This window comes from Eumetopias jubatus, unplaced genomic scaffold (assembly GCF_037043125.1).
Source record: "Eumetopias jubatus isolate StellerSeaLion01/CBP00866 unplaced genomic scaffold, mEumJub1_p1.0 scaffold_10, whole genome shotgun sequence".
NCBI lineage: Eukaryota > Metazoa > Chordata > Mammalia > Carnivora > Otariidae > Eumetopias > Eumetopias jubatus.
This window is the reverse complement of record NW_028274816.1, coordinates 88,686,753-88,709,294: the sequence shown is the minus strand read 5'-3', so window position 1 is coordinate 88,709,294 and position 22,542 is coordinate 88,686,753. Positions and strand designations below refer to the sequence as shown.

Sequence of the window (22,542 nt, the reverse complement as noted above, 5' to 3'; positions counted from 1 at the left end):
CACTCAGAGCAGCTAAACCCCCTCTCCGACAGTGTGGCTTTCCTGGCTTTTCCTCTCGCCGAACCAATTATGGAACATTTTAACAGCAGCACCAATATTATTTTTTAAAGGCCGATGTTATTCACTAAATAGCCATTAAACTGATCTCCTTGCTCCATTTACAGCCAGCTTAAGGGCAAATCCAGATAGCACAAAGAATGCATCCGGCTCGATCTGCATGCAGCAAGTCAGCAAATAGCCATTATCAGCTTTAGAGTCTTCAACTGCCTGACCCCCCGCCCAGGGGTGGCCAGGTGAGCAGAAGAGCGACCTTTCTGGAGATCGCTGGGCTCCCTCAGGCTCGGCAAACCATCTCTGTGCTCTCACAAGGGATCTTCGCCTTACATCTGACCAGTTAGCAAGGGCGACCGAGGGTAGCCTGGTCACAGGTTGGGCCTAGGTGTGTGTTCCTCAGCAGAAGACAGGACTGCATCTCCCTCCCACACAGCCCCCCACTCACCGCTGAGATCCAATAGTCCCGGGAGCCTCTCCTGCAGAGCCAGCTCTCACTGACCCTATGTTCTCCTGGCCCCACTGGATAGGGTCTATCCAAGGGACTGCCACTGTTCACCCTCTTTGATTGACAGGCTCTGAATCCCCCCACTGTGGCCTTGAAGATAAAAAAAAAAAAAAGGATAGAACAAAATCTGGCCAACTTTTTCACCCAAGAGAAGGCTCAGAATCAGAACTTTTATGAGGTCTTCAGAAGGGTCTGCAGAATAGCATCATATAGCTAGTAAGGGCTGACAAAAGCCTTCTGTCTCTGTGTCCCCATGGTTCGGCATGACAAATGACAAGCTTTCCTGGAGGAACTATCCTCCAGACCCTGACTCTCCAACAGAAGGGGAACAGCAGAAAACACCTAAGTCGCTCTGATTCGAGTATGAATGGCACGTGTGATTGGAGGCCGGGGGCAGGATGTTCGTGCTAACCCTCTCAGCTGATATTCGACGAGTCTGCACTTGGTGATAACGTCTCACCGAGGAAGTTGTCAGAGGCGGTGAGGATCAACCCAAGTGGGGAAGATACTTGAGTTCTGCACGAATAATTCGTCCCGGACATGGTGGGAACACAGATCAGTGAGAACGGGCATGGCTGTAACTTCAGCACATTTACTCCCCCTGAGGGTCTAGAGATCGCCTGAGCCTACACGTGGTAAAAAGATCAAATTCAAATGCCAGCACAGAAACGTGAAGGACTCTCCTCCCTTGAATCACTAATGCGAAAGACAGTGACCAGGAGCCGGTCTGTTTCTCCCCGATTCGTCAAGAGAGAACCTTGTGCAAGGGAGGAGGCTTCCCATTCTCAGCATCTTTTCTGTGGTTTTAGCCCCAAGTCCGTGGTCTATGGAAGAAGTGGGGAGGGCAGGGGGCATACATTTCACAGCCTGGGACTTCAATCAATTCAAAGGGAAAGAGAGGCACCTACCGCTCCTCGTGCTAACTGGCCCTTCAATTAGCCAAATGCCCTGAATGAGCACGCAATGATGAGACAAGGAGGGACAGTCTTCCCCAGAGACTGGAAAACCATGTACCCCTTCCAGTGCACCCTCCACTCCTTGTCAGTGGGCCACAGCCCGGTTGCACCTTCCCGGCATTTAGCAACTGTGAGGTGCTCCCTCTCGGGGAGGGTGTTCCCTCTACCTTAAGAGAAAAGGTGTTTGGGGGTTTTCTGGCTCCCAACTGAATCAGTGAGAGAAAGCTAGTTTCCCAGGTGCATCAAAAAGAGGAAAGTCGTGTGGATGCAAAGGAGCATTCACGGTCCATCAGACAGCAGGAGATGGAGGGACAAACACCAGGTGCTGTAACCCAAATCAGCCCAGTGCCACCAGAGGGGTCCCGGTGCACTTGGCCCAGCTGGGAAGACAAAGAGAAGGCCCTATGAGCTCCTGTGTGGTAAGCAGGTGGTTTGGAGAGCAACAGGGAAGGAAGGCACGGGGCCAGACACCGGTTCAGCCCTGTGCCACGGTGGGGTAAGTCACATGTATGGACAGGACAGAACACGGGCCTGTGCCTTGTCCTTCCTCTGCCACCAGGCCCGAGCCTAGGCTGCCTGACCCAGCCCAGGGTCTGCAGGGAGCTTGCCTGAAATAAGCCCAGCTCTACCTATCCGGATGGAAAGTTCACTCTCTGGGAAGAGCAGCCTGGGACCCTCAGTGTCAGACTTCTTCATCGATGCAGGGGCGAAGTTCAGTGCCAGGGCCGTCGGGGGGTCTTCTGCGGCACCCTGAAACAAGAAGCAGTGACGTCACTGTAACACCCCCACCACCTTCACTCCCCAGATTCCTCCAGCTCAGAGCCGCCTGGGCAGCCGGCCGGTCTCTCCCAAAAGCGCCGGGGTTGGGCTCACAAGGAAGACGACAAGCTTTCTGGTTGTAGAGCTTCTGGGGTGACAAAAACCCTGGGATCTGAGGATCGATCGATGCTGATCCTAGAAATGGGAAGAACACATATTGGGAAAGAGGGGGGCCCCCAGTCCACGCTTCATCACCGCAGGGCAAAGGGCACAAGGGACTCAACTCCCGAACTGTCCCAAGAAGGCTACGTGGCAGGTTCTCTCGGATGGCAGCCTTGCTGCATACAGGAACAAGGTCAACATTTTTAGGAACTGGCCACCTTCCCGTTTCTCATGAGATCCAAAGGAGAAGCAACCCAAACAAAAGCACCTCAAAAGAAGGAAACAGCGACAAGTCACGGGGACCCAACATAAATGGAGTTAAGTCCAGACGGACTTTAAAACAGCCATGTCACCCTGGAGCTAGTTAATGTGACCGTCTCTACACTAACCAGGCAAAATCTCAATTTCAATCCGCGATGTTTATTTAATACTTATAGACCGCCAACTTTGTGGCTCCTTGGTGAACAAAACTAAGTCATAGCTTCTCATGAAGCCTACATTCCAGTAGGAACAGATAAATGAATCCGTAATGGGGCCGAGCTTCTCTTCCAAAGGCATCTGTGGAAACCCCCCAACCCTGCTGATGGCTTACAAATGCACAGGATCCCGATGGGGATGAGGAACATGGGTAAGCACCCCCAAAAGGGCTTCCATCCTTCACCTTCACCCAAACACACTGATGCTAGTCGCTAAGGGAAGGTGAGTAGAATCATCTTGGTGGGCAAAAAAAAAAAAAAAAAACAAGATATTTTTTTGAAATCCAGGCAAAAATAGTTCCAAACAGAAGTTTCCATTTAAAGTATGTGCCTCTAATATGGGAGAGGAGAAGACTGATGATCTGATCATTGAAATGCATCCATTTATAAGCAAGGACTAAAAGTCTTGGCTAAGCTGCTTTCATGAAGGAATCTCATCAAAGTTATGCCTGGCTGTGTCTTACACACACACACACACACACACACACACACACACACACACACACACACACAAGCATGCACAAGTTGCCTTCTTGTTTACCAATGTCAGTGTGGATCAGAAGCAGAAAGAGAATCTAATAATTCAGATATTTTAATTCATTATTTCTTTCTGATGACATGCTGAAAATGAAAACATAAGCCCTTCCTCTCATATCTTCCCATTTGTCCAATAGATCAATATTGTCCTAATCACTTTACTGGCAACGTTCTCCATAACACACTTTAAATAAGGATAGTGACACCTCATTGAACCTTGTTGTTTGAAGGTGGGGTTGGGGGGGGGAAGCCTCGTGGCTCTGTTTGAGCTTCCCTCGTTCCGGCGGTCGGGTCCCTTTGTGGAGTGCCAGGGGCTGCAGGATCTCCCCTGCTCTGTCCCTGGGAGGAGCACCGAGAGAGGCGGCCTGTCACACCATATCACACTCGAGGTTGGCAGTACAGATGGGCAGGATCGTGAGGACAGAAGGGACTTGGAGAGGGCCAGTCTCTCCCCCGTAGAAAGTCCCTGTCGGCACCCCCGGGTGACAGCTGGTGTCTGCGCTGCGCCGTGGACCAGAGCCACAGCTCTTTGTTTGTTTATGTGCTTTAATTATTTCTCATTCTCTGCCTCACGCTGACATTGGAGGAATTACTGCAGCAATAAAGGATGTGTTTCACCACAAGAATGTGCCAGCTGACTTTCCTTCCTTCATCTTCCTTCATAATGTGATTTTTTTTTTAAGATTTTATTTATTTATTTGACAGAGGGAGACACAGCGAGAGAGGGAACACAAGCAGGGGGAGTGGGAGAGGGAGAAGCAGGCTTCCCGCTGAGCAGGGAGCCCGATGTGGGGCTCGATCCCAGGACCCCGGGACCACGACCTGAGCCGAAGGCAGACGCTTAACGACTGAGCCACCCAGGCACCCCAATAATGTGATTTTTTTATAATGTGCTTGATGCATAACTGGGGAAAGGATATGGAAAGAGGACCACTTCATTACAGCAGGAACACCACAGCATTCAGATGCCCGATGCTGCTCACTTGGCCCATTTAGCAAGGTGCGGCTTGGAGAGACCTGGTTTTCACTGAGAACAGTAGTTTTCAGCCTGTGTGATTTTGCCCCCTCCTCCCGTCCAGGGGACACTGGCAATGGGCACTTTTTTGTGCAGGGAGTGGGGGAGAGGAATGGTCTTGGCATCTAATGGGCAGAAGGCAGGGGAACTGCTAAACATCCTAACTGCACAGGACAGCCCCCCCCCCCCGCCCCAAAGAATGGTGCAGCCAAATGTCACCGGGCTGAAGCTGAGTAACACTGCTTTCGAACGATTTAGGATGGTCAGGGCCCCAAAGCTCCTCATGTTGTTGGTAATGCTGGAAACTCATAAACTCACAGACCCTCTTTTTACTGTGAAGGTTAAGAATTTTGCCACTTTTTCTAGGAAGCCTGCCTGCCTTCGTGTATCTGGCAAATTCTTATGAAGCAGCAACTGTGTCCCAGAGCTGTGCTAGGTTATGGCAACACAAAGTTAGCCAAGTCCCCTGTCCTCATGAATCTTGAGTTCTCCTTCCAGAGACAGACAACAAAATAACAATAAATGCAGAACAGAGTTGCCAGGAAGTGATAACGCAAGAAGACACGGGAGTCCCAGTCAGCAGAGCAGGATGCGCCCTGGGTTTCGGTGTCGGGCGAGGCTTTGTTCCAGCACCTGACAGGTGTTGCTAGCCGGCTGGGAAATGTTAAGGATGGAGCCCTCCCCTCCAGGTAAGATGCTGAGGGAGGCCTCTCTGAGACCGTGGCGTTTGAGCAAAGATCTGGATGTCAGGGAAGAAGCCACAATGATTTCTGAAGACCGTGTTTCCGGCAAGGCCCAAGAGGCAAGCATCCCCCTGCCCCACCATCTCCTTTCACCATTTTATCCCACCTCCAACTCACTTAGAAGCTGTCCTTCTAAAAGCTAGACAAGGACCCAGCACATCCCACCTAGCCCGGCCCCCTCCCATGCGCCCCACCCCACACCCCACCTGGGGCCACGGGGCAGCAAGAAAGCTGCAGGGCGCACCCACAGGGTGAAGCCCAGCACTGCTTCTGCACCCCATGCCTGGCAACGCTCCCTACATGTCTCTGAGCCCAGACACGGCCGGCTTCCCAGCACTCCTTCCACATTCCCTTCTGGGATTCTCAACGTCCCCCACCCTCCCCACTCAACCGCTGATGAGGACAACAGAAATAGAAATACATCCCTCAGAATTTCAGGGAATGGCTCCCATGGGAGATGCCAATGCTGCTTTGTTGGCTTGATCATAATGCCCATGGCGGTGGGGGAAGAGTCAGGAAGCACCTGCAGGGGTGACCTGCAGAGTTGACCCCACCCCTCGCTCCCTGGAGCCCCGGCTGCTCCCCGAGCCCACAGACTGCAGGTGGAGGGGGCGCTACCTTGAACACAGCCTTGCTCTGTCTGCCAGTGACCAAGACCCTGGGGAGAAATTCCTTCTCTACATCTTCCTCTTGCTTTGCTGATGGCAAAACAGCCCTCTTTACTTGTTATTACTGCCTTACATTTCTGGGGCTTTTCTGTTCTTTTGTAATCTTCTACAAAGCTTTTGCATTCATGCTCCCCACTTGATCCTTGCTGGCCCCGGCGAGGACAGCAAGGTGAGAGCATGATCCCTTCCAGAGCAGACATCTGACTAATGCAAGCGGCTCCTGACTCTCCATCGCAGCCCTGAGAGCCGGCTCAGCCGCCCGTCGGTGGGGGTAGGGTCTGGCAGTTTCGGGTGGGCTCCTGCATTGCTGTGGCACCAAACTGTTAAGGTGCCAGACATGAGGCTCCTTCTCAAAGTGCAAATCTTGATTTTCTTCAGCACCACCCCCTCCCCCCAAGCCCTCCTCCGGGCCCTTTCCCCCATCCCCACCCACCCCGCCAAAATCCAGCATGGTCCTGAAAGCAGGGAAGGGGCTGCTGGGAGGCACCAGGCAACACCACCGAACTTGAGATTGCTGTCTTCTTGCAACAGAATTATTATTAATTATTATTATTATTATTAATGGCTCAGAGCAAGTATCTGGTTCAGAACAAACACAGCCATTTCCACCCACTCTGGAAGGGCTGCACAAAGGGGCAGGAAATGGAGAATAATTAACACTTTCCAGAAGCCAAAGAGAAGGAATGGAGAGGAAAGGGAAGAAGGAAGAAATAAAATGGGGGGGGGGCAAAAGAAAGCAGCCCCCCAGGAAAGTAGCCTGCCCTTTCCATGAAAACAGAAAGGCTTCAGAAAATAATACATATATTGCCTCTAAGAAATACAACCCAGGCGCCGCTCATCGGGGTTTGCTGTCCCAGGCATGAGGGGGACAACCGCTGCTCACTGAAGTTTCTAGAGCCCCAAAGAAATGAGTCCCACAAGGAAAAGCCTAGAGAACAGCCAGGGGGATGCAGCCATGTCCGGATGAAGAAGTCTGTAAGGGCAAATGGAAGCCCCCTGCCAAAGCACAACTGGACACGGGTCACTAGGAGCCAAAGCGCTGCAGGCCCCAAAACTCATCGCAAGCAGTTCGATGCATTTGCTCCAAGTCCCAGTGGCCGACTTCCACGTGTCCACCTGCCTCTGGCTCTTCTCCCACTAGGATGTCAACTGCTACGAACACCTGCCAGGGAGGGCAGAGCAGACCAGCCTCTGATACTCATGGGCGCGCTGCCTGCCACGGTCGTTCAGGCTGGGGGAGTCCTGGGATGACTCTGAGCTCCCCCCACCCCACAGAGTGCGGGCTCTTGAACTGAGGTTGGCCAGCAAGTCAGAGCTGTCTAATGAGGGATGGAGGGAAAGGTCAGAGGATTAACGGGGGCCCCTGCCAGCCACCCAGCCACAGATAAAGCGAGGCAGTGTTACACCCCAGTGGGGAGGGAACGAGGGTCCAAGCGGGGCCGCGGCCCCTCCCCTGGGGGACTCGGGGCAAGCTGATGCTCGGGAACGTGCCCGGAGCCCCTGGGGGCTGTGCCTCCTCCCCTGCGCCCAGCCTCTGCCTCCCAGTAACCCCACTTAACCCAGACACATAAGGTGACATTAAATAATTGATGCTGTTTTTATTACCAGGAAATTGCAATAATAATGACACTCGTAACACAATCTTAAATTATTCCACATAATGGAAAGAAAATTAAATGTCGCCCCTGATCACTGGCCAGAATAGGGATGACACTTACATAATAGACGACCTTCTCTCCCAGGGAGCCCGGCAGCAGCCTGCTGCCCAGGGCCAGGCTGGCCCCAAAGCCAACAGGGACACTGAACAGTGTAGATACGGAGGCAGAGGGTACAATCCTGCCTCTGGCTCTCTCAGGCAGGACGCTGCCATCTTTCTTACCTCAGTTTCCCCATGTGTTCAGGGATCATGGGTCATAACCAGGAGCCTTACAGACAAGGAAAAAATCACAGCTCAAAGAACTTGGTCCCCCCTGGTTTGCCCTGCCTGAGCACACTAGGATTGCACCTCTTACTCAGCCTATATCGCCTCTCCCTATGATGACAGCACAGCATCCAATCAGTGGCCAGCAAGGCAGGTTTTCAAGCTTCTAATTGTTCCATAATGGAGACTTTTAAAATCTGGGCTGAAGAAGACTGAGCTCCCTCCTCCAGGAAGCCTTCCTGGGTAGACCCAGCCTCGTTTGGATTAGAAATGCCTCCCTCTCTGTGCTCCCCGGACATCCCACACATGCTTCTGTCACAGCATTTACCAAACAGCACACGGTAACTTCCGGCATCCTTGGCTACCTCAAAACCAAGGGATTCTCAAAGCGGGAGCTGTGTCTTCTGGCTCTTCTGTCAGGGCTCAGTACTGTGTCAGCGTTCACCAACCCCATTAATTTCCAGGAATGAACAATATTCCCAAACCTCCAAAATGAGAGGGGAAATGTTGCATAACCTACAACACAAAGACCTAGGTGGCCTCAAAACGTTTAGGCCTTGAGAAAGAAGGAAAGAGGGATTCATGCAGAATGGGGAAGCAAAGGCTTCGGAGTATTCAAGGCAGTCTAGCTAAAGGCAAGAAGCAGGGCTTCCCACCCACACCCGCTTCGGCCCTCCTGATGATGATGTGCGACCCTCAGCATCAGCCCTGAGACCACGTGAGGATGGGTAGCCCCCTACCCTGTGACTCGCCACCCAAAGGCTCCTGTCCACGCCCCTTCCTGGCAAGAGCGCTCAGAGTGGGACAGCCCAGCTCGCTCCCCTTGAAGCTAAGACCTTTCCAGTGTGAAGCCCATGACCCCTCCGAGGCCACGTCTTCCCCCTTCCTGCCCATGTCCTCCGTGACCTCGGACTGGAGCTTCACAACGGCAGAAGTTAATTACGGACTTCTAGCTATATTTAAGCTACGTAAGTCTGCTATTACTCAGACTATCTTTTTAGCGACAAAACCTTCTCCTATTTCTGATGCCAAATTACTATTCATAATCAAGCCTATTTAATCATATAAAACAGATTTGAAAGCACCACACAGCTCTGCAAAGATACAGCTCTCCAGAAGCCTGCAAAGACAGCCCTCCCATAGCTGGCCCAGGTAAGCGGCTCTACACTTATGTTCCAAAGAGCCAAGTGTTCCGCTAGTGTGGCTGACAGAGATGGGGCTTGGCAGAGTTTTCCAAACTAGTATGTGTTTTCTTATAACTCAAAATATAACTTTTCCTTAAAACAAAAATACAAATCTAAAGAAATGCAGATACTTAGGTATAATGAGGTCTTTTCTTTCCAATCCTCAAGGAATATCATCATTTTTAACCTACCTCTCGGCCTAGTCCTGGAATTCATTAAAATACACCCTTCTGATCCACACTGAACCTTTTCTGGCTTCTCAGCAGTTTGAGAAACCCCAGCTGGGCTTTCTCAGGCAACTCTTTCTTACCTATGTTCTCCTTTTGAAAGACATCAGATCCTTCTAGAAATCTGCTAAAAGATAAGATTTCTCTTCCCGGAAAAAAAAAAAAAAAGCATGTGTATCAGACGCTTATTGCTAGGTAACAAAACTCCCCCACAACTTAGTAGCTTAAAGCAACAGTTATTAATGCTCGTGAATCTCCAGTCAATGCGGCACTGTTGTCGATCTGCTGCCTGGGCTCAGCCAATGTTGCCTGGACTCCTGGCTTACCCAGGGGTTGGACGGTCCAGGACGGCACATGCATCTGGCAGCCCACAGGCTGCTGGCCAGGAGTTGTCCGACTCTTGGCTGGGAAACGTGGATTCTTCTCCATGTGGCCTGTCATCCTCTAGCAGACGACACTGGACTTATTCATACAGTGAATTCAGGGTTTCAGGGGCAGCGAGATAAGGTGACGTCCAATGTCAAGTGCCGTTCAAGTCTCTGCCTGGATCACATTTGCTACCATCCCATTGACTGCAGCCGAGTCAGCGACCACCGAAGTCAACTATACCTCTTGTAGGAAAGATCTAGTGTCATGCTGCCAGAATACGGATGGCAACAGGGGAGGGATCTGTGGCCATTTTTGCGATCTACCACAGCACATATGCACAGACACATCAAATGTTGCACTGAACATCAGGGAGCCCGTGAACCACATGCAGCCCCCCATGGATCGAGCCTATAAAAAACTGCTCCCGAGTAAACCCACAAATTCAGTCTCATTCGCCCAAAACAGTGCTTCTCTGATGGGGACCCAAGGACACATGCTCAGAGGTCTGAAAGTTTTATATAAAATTTTTTTTAATTTTGTATTTTCATTTAAATGATAATCTACAGAAAAAAAAACAATACCAACAATCTGAATCACCAAGGTGACCCCTTTATAACCAAATCCTACTGCTCGATCTCAGTGCCTTTGTTTGCATTTGTGTTTATGATCCAGTTGGTCCAAGCTAATTGCGAAAGCACAGATTCAATAGACAGATTATATGTTTGAGCCAAGCTGAGACCAAATGATGTCGTGGAGCCCCGTACAGATGACAGAGGCTTCCAAGTAGTCCTAGAACAGCAGCTGGAGAGCTGACTCCATCCAACAGCTTTCACTGGACACAGGTGCCAGAACCAGTGTTAGAGAAAGCACCTCTCTTTGCACAAAACCTCTTGCTACACCGTGCTCAGCTTCTAATGTGCCCTCTTACATTATTATCACATGTGATCTTCCATACCCCCTTCCGATGTTGACCAACAGGTAGCATCATCACCCCAGTTATGGGCTGAACTTCCTCACTACTAAAATTCCTGTGTTGAAGTCCTAACCCCAGGACCCCAGAATGGGACTCTATTTGAAGGTAAGACCTTTAAAGAGGTAATTAAATTAAAATGCAGCTGTTGGGATGGGATGTAATCTAATCTGACTGGTGTTCTTATAAGAGAAGGAAATCTGACACGGACACGCATGCGGAGAAGACAACGTGAAGACACAGAGACAAGATGGCAGGCAACATGCCAAGGAGAGAGGTCTGGAATGGATCCTTCCCTCAGGGCCTCAGAAGGAACCAACCCTGCCAATACCTTGATCTTGGACTTCCAGCTTCCAGAACAGACGATAAATTTCTATTGTTTAAGCAAACCAGTTCTGTGGTATTTTTTTTTACAGCAGTCCAAGCTGACTGATGCAAACCTGCATCCCCATTTTACATTTGAGGAAACTAAGTCGTAAAAGCTAATGACTTACCTAACATCACACCATTAGTCAGAGGCACAAGCAGGATTTGGACCCAGAACTTCTGACTCCAAATCTCTCTACTCTTCCTATCACTAGGCTGCGGTCAACCAGGAATGTACTAAGGCAACATACACCTCAAGAAGCGACCCCACCGATACCGACTCAAGGCAGGTATGTGGGAACACGAGCACACACTAGGCGCAAGGTTGTGTGCCACTACGTTCGGCAGGGAGAGTTGTCTGAGCATGGTGTTCACACAGGGGCGATCGGTGCTGCTATGTCTCTCCAGGCCTGGCACAATCCCCGAGATGGGGAATCACGACCTTCAACGTCTCAGCCTACACATGACGGCCTGTGAACACTCACTTCACGGGTACAGGTGGATGGAAACTGAAGCAGGATTCTATGGGGTAATGGCCCAACCTCATAACTGGGTCTCCAGGCAACAAGAGAAGAACCTAGAAATCTTACCGCCAGTAAAGATGGCCTATAATGGAAAGCAAGACACAGAGGTCAGAAGGGACAGAGGTGCCCTCAGCGCCAAGCCGGGGGCACTGAACTATCCATCCAGGGAACTAGAGACATAAGCACTAACTCCGACAGGTGAGGAGAGAAGGAGCGGGGTTGAGACCTCAACACAGCGTCTGTGTTTCTGTCCTGAGCCGCTTCGGCAGGGCATGGCCTCCCCCACAGCCCACCAGGGAGTGGCCTGGAAGGACAGGGGAGGCAGGCACAGGACGGTGGTGCCCCCCCACCCCAAGTGTGGGGAGGCCTTCCAGCAGTCACCCCCCTCACCCTCCATCATCAGTCCCTCAGCCTCCTGCCCCACTCAGCATCACTGGTCCCCAGGGGGCCTCGACCACCAGGGTCTGAAGCCTCAAACCGTTTCTGAAAATCATGTCTGTCTCCTGATCATTGTGTCTCCAAGGCTGAGACACACAGCTTCCTAAATGGGACTGTGACCAGGGTATAGGGCCCAGAGGAAGCCAGCTGGGAAAGGTGGAATCAGGGGCCCCTTAGTGACTCAAAGGAGGACGGGGGGGGGGGGGGGGGGGGGGGGGGAGGGGAGGGGCACACCCTGGGTGAGGGTGCAAACCCCTGAGCATTTTTATGCTAAGGAAACAGCGTGCAAATGGCATGCAAACCACTTCAAAAGAGAAGCTCTGGCTTTGAGAACAGACTTGATTTTTTTTTTTTTTTTAATGGGGCTTTATCCAAGGCATCACTCTGCTTGAAGCAGAATTAATTATTCAACGTTATCTGGGCTTGATGAGCACTTGGCAGCTCAACGCCAACTGGAGCCGCCTGCGTCTAAGGAACGATTTTCTGCTTCCTGCTGTGGGGAGGTGGAGACCCACATCTTCCCCTTTTCTTTCTTCCCTAAGCCTAAGTTCCAAAGCACACACCCGAGGGGAGACGCACGGCCTGCTTGTATGAGGTTACCACTGCGGCACAAAATCCCACCCGGTCAGGGGCTGCGAGCATCCATCATTTCCTATCTCCGTTTCCAGAGGTCAAGAATCCAGGAGTACATTTAAACTGGGTCCTTTGCTCAGGGTCTCCTCGGGAGGAAATCAAAGCCACGATCTCAAAAAAAAAAAAAAAAAAAAAAGAGTGATAATGAATGCATAATAATGAATCCAGGGCACCTGGGTGGCTCAGTTGGTGAAGCATCTGCCTTCGGCTCAGGTCATGATCCCAAGGTCCTGGGATCGAGTCCTGCATCGGGCTCCCTGCTCAGCGCGGAGTCGGCTTCTCCCTCTGTCCCGCCCCCCTGCTCATGCGCTCTCTCTCTCTCTCTCTCTCTAATAAATAAAATCTTTAAAAAAAAAATGAATCTAGACTGTATTATATTCATCTTTATACCAACCTAGCTGTAAAATATAACTTTTAGTCCTTTTTTGGTAGAAGAAGGGACCCATGAAAGTCCAAAGGTAAGCCAGGTTGTGGTGCCTCTTTGGGGTACACGTTGGTCTTCGTTGCACAGCTCTGTGGCGATTAACAAAGGGCAAAAGAGCTTGTCGGGGCAAGGGGAGCCCGTCAAGCCTGTGGTCCTACAACGCTGACCTTTGGACTAAGTGAGAAACCAGGATAGTCCCCAGGCCACTGCAGGACTGTGCTGATATGCTAATTAGTGTGAGGGGAACAAATTAGCCTCAAGTTATAAACACGGGGCTAATAAGGCCATGTTTGGTACCGGGATGAGCCACTTGGTTTTGTCAGAGTCCGTGGTTATCCTGGACTCCTAATTCCCGTCAACTACCTCACAGCTGGGAGCCAATGGCCTCCAGGGGGAGGTAAGGATATAACTGAAGCAATTAAAATCCTTCTCAAAACACCAGAAAATGAGAATAAGACTGTTCATTACTAACAATGTCAGCAAGACACTTATCCTATTAGAAATCCCATTAAAAAGGAAAAGAGGAAGAGAAATTGTGTGTCACTTGCTGTTAACTGGAGTTAAGTATTAGTGGGAGATACCTAGGCGGTAGGATGAAGCGGGTACAGAAATGCCAGCAAGACTTGGGGAAAGTGGACATCAAGATAAAAGCATAAGGGAGAAGCTTCCTGGGTGGGGAGGAGGGCAGGATGGATGACCACAGGAAGCTGCAGAGACAGGCAGGGTCAACGCCATCCCAACAGCCGTGAAGCCTGAAAAGGAAGAAAGCTCTGCTGATACCACACTTCAACTCTTGCTCGTAAAAGAACGGACTTTGGCGCGGACAACGCGGAAGGCCTGTTCTACCCCCAACCTTAGATAAATCTACAGATGTCTAATTCTAGACAAAGGCATCTGCTCTCTCCATGGGAGAACCCCACCAGCCACTCCTCCCCATTACTTTCCAAGCCACTTCCATGGTGCATCTTGAACAAAAAGCCCTCAGCTGCAAAGTGGGACTTCATCCCAGCTGGATCAGGGTGACGAGCCCACCAGGTGACAAGACCAGCAGAGGGCAACAACGGAGTGACTCTAGGCCCAAAGGGGCGTCAAGGGGAACACGGGCTGCCATCTCTAGTGCAATGAGTTTGCAGGGCTGTCTTTTCTCGGGCAGAGGTTCCTCGTGGGAACATCACACCCAGAGGGCTTGCAAGAGGAAGAAGGCCCAGCTCTCCTGAGGATGGATTCCCTGGGTATTAAGGCTGAGAAAAATGGGACGCCCACAAGAGCTAGCCCGACTAGCTTTCAGGCATGGGCACTTCTCCCAAGAGGATTATCTGTAGACCACAACTGCCTCCCTACCCCACAGGGAAGCCGAGCAAATACCCACAGCTGGGAGATATGCAGGTTTTGAAGGTGATGGTATTTCCAGAAGTTCACAGACCTGCTACAGTGAGAAACCATACCTTTTTATTATACAAACAGCACCCTGCTGAGATGAATCTGCATACAAGCACGTGTTATGTGCTTGTGTCCCTATTATGTGGAACACCCAGATAACAAATATATCCCGGTGGACGTCTGAAATTGGCTTACACATCAGAGTGCCCTCCTGGGAAGGAGACCAAAGGGCTGACGTGTCCACAGGTAACCAGGAGGGTTAAGACTAATTTAAGAGAGAAAAAGCAGAATCATCTCCTCCCAAACCAGAAAAACAATCCATCATGGAAAGCTCAACAGTCAGGGGTGAGAGTCTTTGCAAAAAACACAAACTGGTCAGAGGCAAAAAGGGACTGATTGCTTTCCTCTAGCACGTATGTGCAGGTGGAACAATATGGGAAGCATTCTCACTGAACACCTTCGGAGCAGATGCAGGAGGCCAGCAAATCAGCCTCGGCTTAACCAGAGTGCTGGCTGGAGAGTCATTGTCAGGGTGCATGGGATCAAGGAGAGAGGTTAATATGCAGGTTAACTGTGTCCTGGTCCCTAGACTAAGGAGAGTGCTTTCCTCTGCGGACTCTGCTCCTTTCCACCCTCCTTGTTGTTTCTTCAGGGGAGCAACTAATATCATTCAGACCCCCCCCCCATCATCCCTCATCTGACCTGGAACAGCATCCTGCGTGCCTGGTGGGCACAAGAAGACAAGATTAATGTGTTCCCCCGGGGGGGTCTGGAAAGCAAAGTTCGGACTTGGTAGCAGGAACAAATGAACACCTGGAAAATTACCTGTTGCCCCCCAAATCCCATGAGTTAAGAGAGCAAGCAGGAAGGAAGGTGTCCATTATTGAATTAAGAGGGGCGTCTCCACAAAGGTAAATACGGACAGTGCAAGGCTCAGTGCAGGAAACAGTATGGACAGATTCACTGCAAACTGGTTGCTTGACATTGTCTCTTTTTCCCCCCATTTCTAAGACTAGGACATTTGTGTGGAGGGATCTAGGTGAGGATCTGAAGGGCTACTGACAGCGCTTGAGGTCACAAGGAGAGAAACGACGAACGGGCAGCAACAGCCCCCCATCCACCTGACTGCCGCCCACCTGCCTGGGGGACCAGGGGGTGGGGCATGTGTCCACAGCAGCCCCACCTGCCGCGCACACCCGCGCCTGCGCAATTCGTGCCTGAGCCCTCCGCACCGGGTCAGCGAGGGTGCGGGGGGGGGGGGGGGGGGGGGAAATGCGAGAGCTTCACTTCAAGCAAGATGTAACCAGTCTCAGCCCCGGATTGTTCTACCCTGGGCCTCCCAAAGTGTTAACTAAGGGGAAAAAATATATATTTATTATGGGGGGGCGGTGCACTGACTTCCCAAGCCACGGTTCTTCTGGCCCCTAAGCAGCCCCCAGCAGGAGCCGGGGATCAAATCCAGTTACCTCGACTCCCCCACCTGAAATGCACAGCTCATGGGTCGGCACGGGAAGCCAGTGCCACAGAAGGCGAGGTCGCAGAGTCCTAGTGGCTCTTCCCATGCCTGGGACACATTCCCCCAGTTACGGAGCCACGCTATCGGCACAAAGCAGGACCACGGGGAAGTTTAGATGTGTTAAGGGAGCCCAACACCAGGGCCTGGCCTAAGGGAAGGATGGACAGACCAGCTGGTTCCAGCCTCACAGGGGAGGGCTTCCCAGGGAGGGCTCTACCTTCTTAGGGGGTCCGGTGCAGGAGAGAGAGACGGGGGGTGGGATTCAACAAGATATGAGCTATGGCAACTGTCCCCTAAAACAACCCCCTGGGACAAAAAAAAAAAAAAACAGGGCAGCTCCAGAGTTCCAGAGCACCAGCCAAGGGAAGCGTGAGCATGAACAATATGCCACGTATGTTCTCACTGGCTCTCTCCCTTTTCCTCTCTTCCCCTCCCCCTCCCTGTGCATGTATGTGTCCTCCCTCTCTCCTTTTCTCTCTCTCTCTCTCTCTCTCTCTCTCACACACACACACACACACACACACACGCACTATATTTTCTATGAGTATTTTCAAGACTCCTGTAAATACACAGGAAAAACTATCCAAAAGGAGACACACCAAACTCATCTCCCAGGTTTCTGGGAAGACCAAGACCCTGAGAATAGATGGTGATCGAAGACAACGGATATTTTATCCGTTGTCGTGCTTTAATATTTTGTAAAGATCGTGAAGCCCAGAGGGCACATGTGACACACAGAGAGTTCATCCCAGAATATCACGGCCTCTAGCATATTCTCCCCAAGTCTGGCATTCCAGCCTCTGGGGCTCCTCCTCCCAAAGTGGATTCATCCTGCCAAAGTCTGGGGATTGGTCCCCAGGGAGAAAGAGGCCAGGGGCATCCGGCACCACAAGCCAGGGCTTCCCAGTACCCACAGGAAGTCCCCAAAGTCCCAAACCATTGGACCTTTATGCTTTCAACATTTTTAAAAGCCAGCTTTTAAAATATAAGACAAATAATCACTACATAAGTCAGGGTCCTTTGCGGGGTCAGAGAAAAGATGCCAACAGATCGTACTCTCCCTTCCCCACACTGAAACCCCTCCCCTGCAAAAAAAAAAAAAAAATTAAATTAAATTTTTCCTCTTAACCAGGAACCTGCTGCGTAAGCTTGCAACTTTCTGCTTCTCATGGCTGCAAGTTCTCACCTTTACATTTGCAGTACTAGTTATTTGGGCTGGAAAACATGAGCCCATTACAGGTGACAAGCCCATCATCAGAAGCTGTACATTCAGAAACCAGCCACACCATACTAATACAGGATTTCCCTTTTATGCCCGAAACAAAGAGAATCCTGAGTGTATGTGTTGAATTGCCAGACAGGCAGGGAAGAGAAGGCGCTAATAAAAGAACATATATAACAGCCCTATCAACTTAATATCTACATGAAAAATCAAGCGTTGACATCTTGCTGAGGGCAAAACTCATCGAAGAGAATTAAGTCCACTGTAATAGACCAGGATCTGCCCCAGAAGGCTCTCATTTTATGCCTATTCAAAAGGCGACTGGAGGATTAACTAAGAGAACAGCAATTCAGGAGGGGCCTGAGTCAAAGGACTGTGAGTCCTGGGGTCATGTTGGGCTTCTAACCTCTCCAAGGGGGTAAGAGGAAGGCTCCCCATCAAAAGCAAAGCAGAGAACCAGTAGAAAGTCATTTCTCCTAAAACGACTCCTGCAAGCTCACCTCACCGGGCCCAGCGGGCTCCCCTGTGTGTTTGCTTGTCCACACCACCCCCGTGGGGCTTGGGACTCAGTGTCCCTGCTCGCCTCTCCAGTGCTCAGGGCACAGGCTGACGGCCAGGAGTACCTCCCTGCGCTGCCGGACAGGATCACCAAGAAGCTGAGTTGCCTGCCTCTCAATCAGCCAGACCTCTTGTTTCTCAAATTTCATGCTTTTGCATCACTTTCTGCTTACCAAAGCACGGGGCAGGAGGAGAGAGAAGGTAAACCACAGAGTGATGGTGAGTGCTCTTTCACGATGGCCCTCTCTTAGGACAGGTGTGGGTGTGGTTGAGAACCTGAATTAAAATGAGACTTTCAGTAGTCAGTTACCCCTAGAATCTGCTTATAGAAATCATCAGGTTTGTATTCACCATCCCTCACCCAATACATGCGCACAAAAACACACACATGCACACGCACACACACACACACACACACACACACACACTCAGTTCCTCTCCCTCTCTCTGAAAATCAGTTTATTTCTCAGGTGGCCAGAAATCAGCTCTGGGTTGACTATGCAACTCTATCTCCCACAGGAAATGGCATGACATCCCCAATTTTCATGAATACCTCACCTCTTATTCCCAAACCCCTGACAGAGAATGTGTTTTCTCCTATTTTCCATCCAGATGGAGAGCAGGTATTAAAATCACGCGAGTGAGACCGCCATCAGCCCCTATGATCAGTAGCTCTTCAAGGAAGTTTGGCTCTGACTTGAGCACAGAGACATGAACAAATGTGAACAGGTTCTGAGCAGCTCCCTTTCAGCCTGAACCCCCAGGAGTGCACCTGTGGGCCAAACTCTTCCTTCCCCAGAAGGGCAACCCCCCCCTCCAGGAGCCCAGGGCTCCCCCAACCCAGTATAACTGGGCACACGAGACCTAAACTGGTTTGTAGTCTGTTTAACTAAAGAACAGAAGCTGCAGGTGGTGGAGGGGACCTCCAATGCAGCCATTTGGGAAGTCAAGATTTTATCTAACAAAGCACCTTTGGTTTGCAAAAAGGGGCTGAAATCCCGACTTTAGGCAAAGTGTGCAGATGCAAGTTGTGTTTCCAACCTGCTCGGATGTGAGCTACTCTCTGGAATGAAAGTGAAGACATTTATGTAAGGATTTTAGCAAGACACCTGGCATGTAATAAGCCCTCAATTAATATTAGCTGTGATTATCATCTCATTATTACATGGAGTACTGTGACTGGAGCTGTCTTCGCAGTAGAAACCACAGGGACGGGGACAGAAAACAGACTCGGTGTCGTCAGGCTCCCAGCACGGAAGAGAACAAGACATTTCACAGTGACCAGTGCCACGTTCTCCTTTCACCGCGGATGACGGCCCCATCGTGGCCTGTCACTTTAGGAAAGTGAGGGCGAGGATCAGTGGACAGAAGGAGTCAGGGGAGGGTGCACAGCCAGGCCAGGTTTGGGCATTACAATATAGACAGCCCTCCCCTGCCGATTCTTCCATTTGATAGACTCCCTCTGTGGTCTCCCCATCCAGCCATAAGCCTAATATTTACCCAGCAAAAGCAGTGTTTGTGTGCGTTGCCATCTAAAATCCAATAAGTATGGAGACAGAAGAGAGGCTGCCTGCTTATGAGGCATGAGGGCAAATACAGCCAGCTCTTTAAAGAGCCATTGAGCTAATCAATACCCCTTGCTCGCTTCCATTCAGGGGCCCTGGGCCCACGGAGACTTTATAATTATTTTCCATTGTTACCTCCCTCGGAGAAGCTTGAAAAGAAAAGGTCGCTGTTTCTAAGTTTGTGCTCCTCTATTTGCCAATGATGGATTATTTCCTGGGGACCGTGAGGCTCCCTTCCCAGACCACAGCCACCAAAGTCAGTCCGCACAGGACCTCGCAGGGCTGACTTCGGAAAAGGATGTTGTTCTACACAAGGAACGTGCTCTAAGTCATCATGTTCGGTTGCCTGGGCTCCTGCCCCCCACCTTCTCCGCCAGGGTCAGGTTTTGGGCAGACCTCCCATTGGACACTCTTTTTCTTTGTCCAGAACTCAAAAAACAAAGAGCAGACTTCTGTGGGAGGTCGGGCAGGAAGGTGGAGGATGCTGTGGGTTGCTAGACACCACGACCAGCTCCTTCAACCTGGCTGCTTCCTCTTGAGCGACCACACAGGCTTCCAGCTAAGCCCTTGTGCCCGCCATGGATACCTCCATGGTTCTGCTTGTCGTTTTTGTAAGGGAATTTGAACTAATGGTAAAATAGAAAAATGACAGAAGCCCTCTTTTCCTTGCATAAAAGTCAGTTCAAATAACTAGTTAAGACTAGGTTTGATTAGAAGAAACAGAAAATCCGGGGCGCCTGGATGGCTCGGTCAGTTAAGCATCAGACTCTTGATTTGGGCTCGGGTCATGATCTCAGGGTTGTGGGATCGAGCCCCGTGTTGGGCTCTGTGCTCGGTGCAGAGTCTGCTTGAGATTCTCTTCTCCCTCTGCCCCTCCCCAGCTCATGCTCCCGTTTTCTCTCTCAAATAAATTAACAAAATCTTGAAGAAGACCAAGAAGAACAAGAACAAGAAGAAAAAAAAGAAGAAAAGAAAAAGAAGAACGAGAAGGGGGAGGAGACAGAAAACCCTATTGCAGCGACTTAAACACATAAAGGGCTTATCTGTCTCACTCAGCAAGAAGTCCTGGGGTCAATAATCAAGCTGGTTCCGTGGCCCCAAGATGGCCCAGAGGAGCCAGGCTCCTTCTGGCTTCCCGCCCTGTCGCCCTTAGCCATGTGGGCTGCATCCCCAGGTGCTACCCTCTTGTTCCGTGAAGGAGAAGGGGGGAGGAGAAGATGAGTAGGAAAGCCACCCCCTAAAGACCTCCACCAATCCCATCATCTGGGTCTAGCCACAAAGGAAGCTGCCAGATTGAGGCTTTCCAGCTGGGCACATCACGAGGTCAAACAAAATTGGAGTTCCATTAGAAAGGAAGGTCGGGTATGTGGATGTTTGGCAGGGCATCCATTCAGCTGCTGTAACAAAAATAGAAAGTTAGCAATGGCCGAAGGACAAGAGATTATTTCTTAGGAAAAGGTCCTACCAGTCGATCTAGGGCAGGTATGGAGAATAGTGCAGGTATCAGTGAGGACTCAGGATGAGAGTGAAAAAAGCAAAATCTTTGTATTGTTATAAAGTTAACTCACTTTTTCATGATTCAATTTATTATTATTATTTTAACCTCTCATTTCCCCTGAAAGGATCTCGAGGAACTTCCACAGTCCCCAGACCACGTTTTGAGAACTACCACATCAGGGTCACAGCTCCCTAGTAAATGAACAAAGGAGTCTGGACATCACAGGTGGTAACTTAACTTGGCCCCCGGGGTCTAGCGTCCACTTCCCATCCCAGTTTTCCGCTTACAGAATCCTTTATAAAGTAGTAACTGACACGTCGGAGGAAGTAGGAGTCATCTGTTGGCAACCACCGTTCAGAAAAGTACATTGGGGGAGAAGGTCTTAATTTGTAGGAATGCAAGCAAGTTTTTCTGTTAGGTCCCTGGATCACACATTTCAACGACTCCTGGGCCAGGCGTGGTAGGCAGAATTTCTAAAATGGCCCCCAAAGATGTCCTGCCCGAAACATCAGAACCTGGGACTAAGACAGGCTCTAAGTCCCATGACTGTGGTAGGTTGTATGGCTCAGTTGTCCTTAGGAAGGGAGATGACCTGAGAGGCCTCCTCTAGTCACATGAGCCCTGGAAGCAGAGAGCTTTCTGGGGTGATGTCAGAGAGGTTCAAAAGTAAGAAGGAGCTGATGTAGCACTGCTGGTTTGAAGATGGGAGGCCATGTGGGGAGGAACTTGAGTGGCCTTACGGAACTGAGAGCAGCCCTTGGCCAACGGCCAGCAAGGGAATGGAGGGACCCCACTCTTCTGCCAGCAGGAATGAGTTTGGAAGAGCACTCCAGGCTCCAGATGAGAACACTACTGGTCACCATCTTGATTTTAGCTTGAGACCCAAGCAGGGAACCCAGCCCGTCGGCCCGGACTTCAGACCTAGAGAACTCTGAGCTAACAAATAGGTGCTGTTTAAAGCCACCAAGTTTGTGATCATTTGTTATGCAGCAAGATAAAGCTCACATACCAGGGCAGGGAAAGAGGTGTGGCCCCGGGGCCTAATCCCTGCCGAGGAGACCCAGCTTGCACATCACTGAGGCAGTAGGAGAGCGCCCCCTTGCCTTGGTGAGATAAACCAGTAATGAGGTTTAGATGAACCACCTGCAAAAGCATCGGAGCACGGGAAGAGACAAAGAGCAGCTCCCCTCCCCACAGTGCCCAGGGAAAGGGACTCAGGAAGATGTGTAGAAAATAATCATGAAGCGCTGGCCCCTTATATAATATACACAAAATAAACAGCCATCATAGAAACCTATACAGCAACAGTGAGTTTGGGAAAATGAGAGTCACATTAGTGGTAATATCCAAAGGGCAACAGCTCCCTAAGTGAATGAATGCTTTCATTCAATAAGGCAATAAACTGAGATGCCCTGGAAAACTCCATCAGCCAGCCAGCTGCCTCGGAGAGCAGAGGTGCCCAGGAATTAGGCTCCATCAGCATTTGCTCCCCGGAGCCTCTCCAACCTGCAAAACTGTGGGAACAAAAACCAGCCGTGAGTCACGGGGCCACCAGAAAAAAGCAAACAGAGTGTCGGTCCCCAGGGTTCTCCATCATCGCTGGCTTCCTGGCTGGGACAGCCGTTGGGAGGCTTCCAGGCCCTTCTCCAGCCTGCGGTGCAGACAAAACCACATAGAGACCCCCGTAGCTCCTCCCTTCCTGGGGCCTGGGCCCCATCTGTAAACCCCAGGAAGAGCACTCATCCTCCCTGGCCCTGGGGCTTTCCTTCTTTTCTTCCTTCATCTGAGACTCACTGAGCATTTACCAACATCAGTCCCTCTGCTGGGGGCTGACAGTTGGGCTGAGAACAAGGCTGACAGGTGCGTGTACTC

At 50.7% G+C, this 22,542-nt stretch overlaps 1 protein-coding gene across 3 annotated transcripts in view; it reads right to left on the bottom strand.

Annotated features, from left to right (window-relative positions):
* Positions 1-22,542, bottom strand: part of SLC39A11 (solute carrier family 39 member 11) — a 329,393-nt gene that overhangs the window by 229,032 nt on the left and 77,819 nt on the right. For 2 of the 3 annotated variants that reach the window (XM_028112368.2, XM_028112370.2), the window contains exon 5: positions 2,124-2,265. In XM_028112368.2, coding sequence (XP_027968169.1) covers positions 2,124-2,265 — 142 coding nt within the window. The remainder of the gene's footprint in view (positions 1-2,123; positions 2,266-22,542) is intronic. The other variant, XM_028112369.2, reaches the window with a different exon arrangement.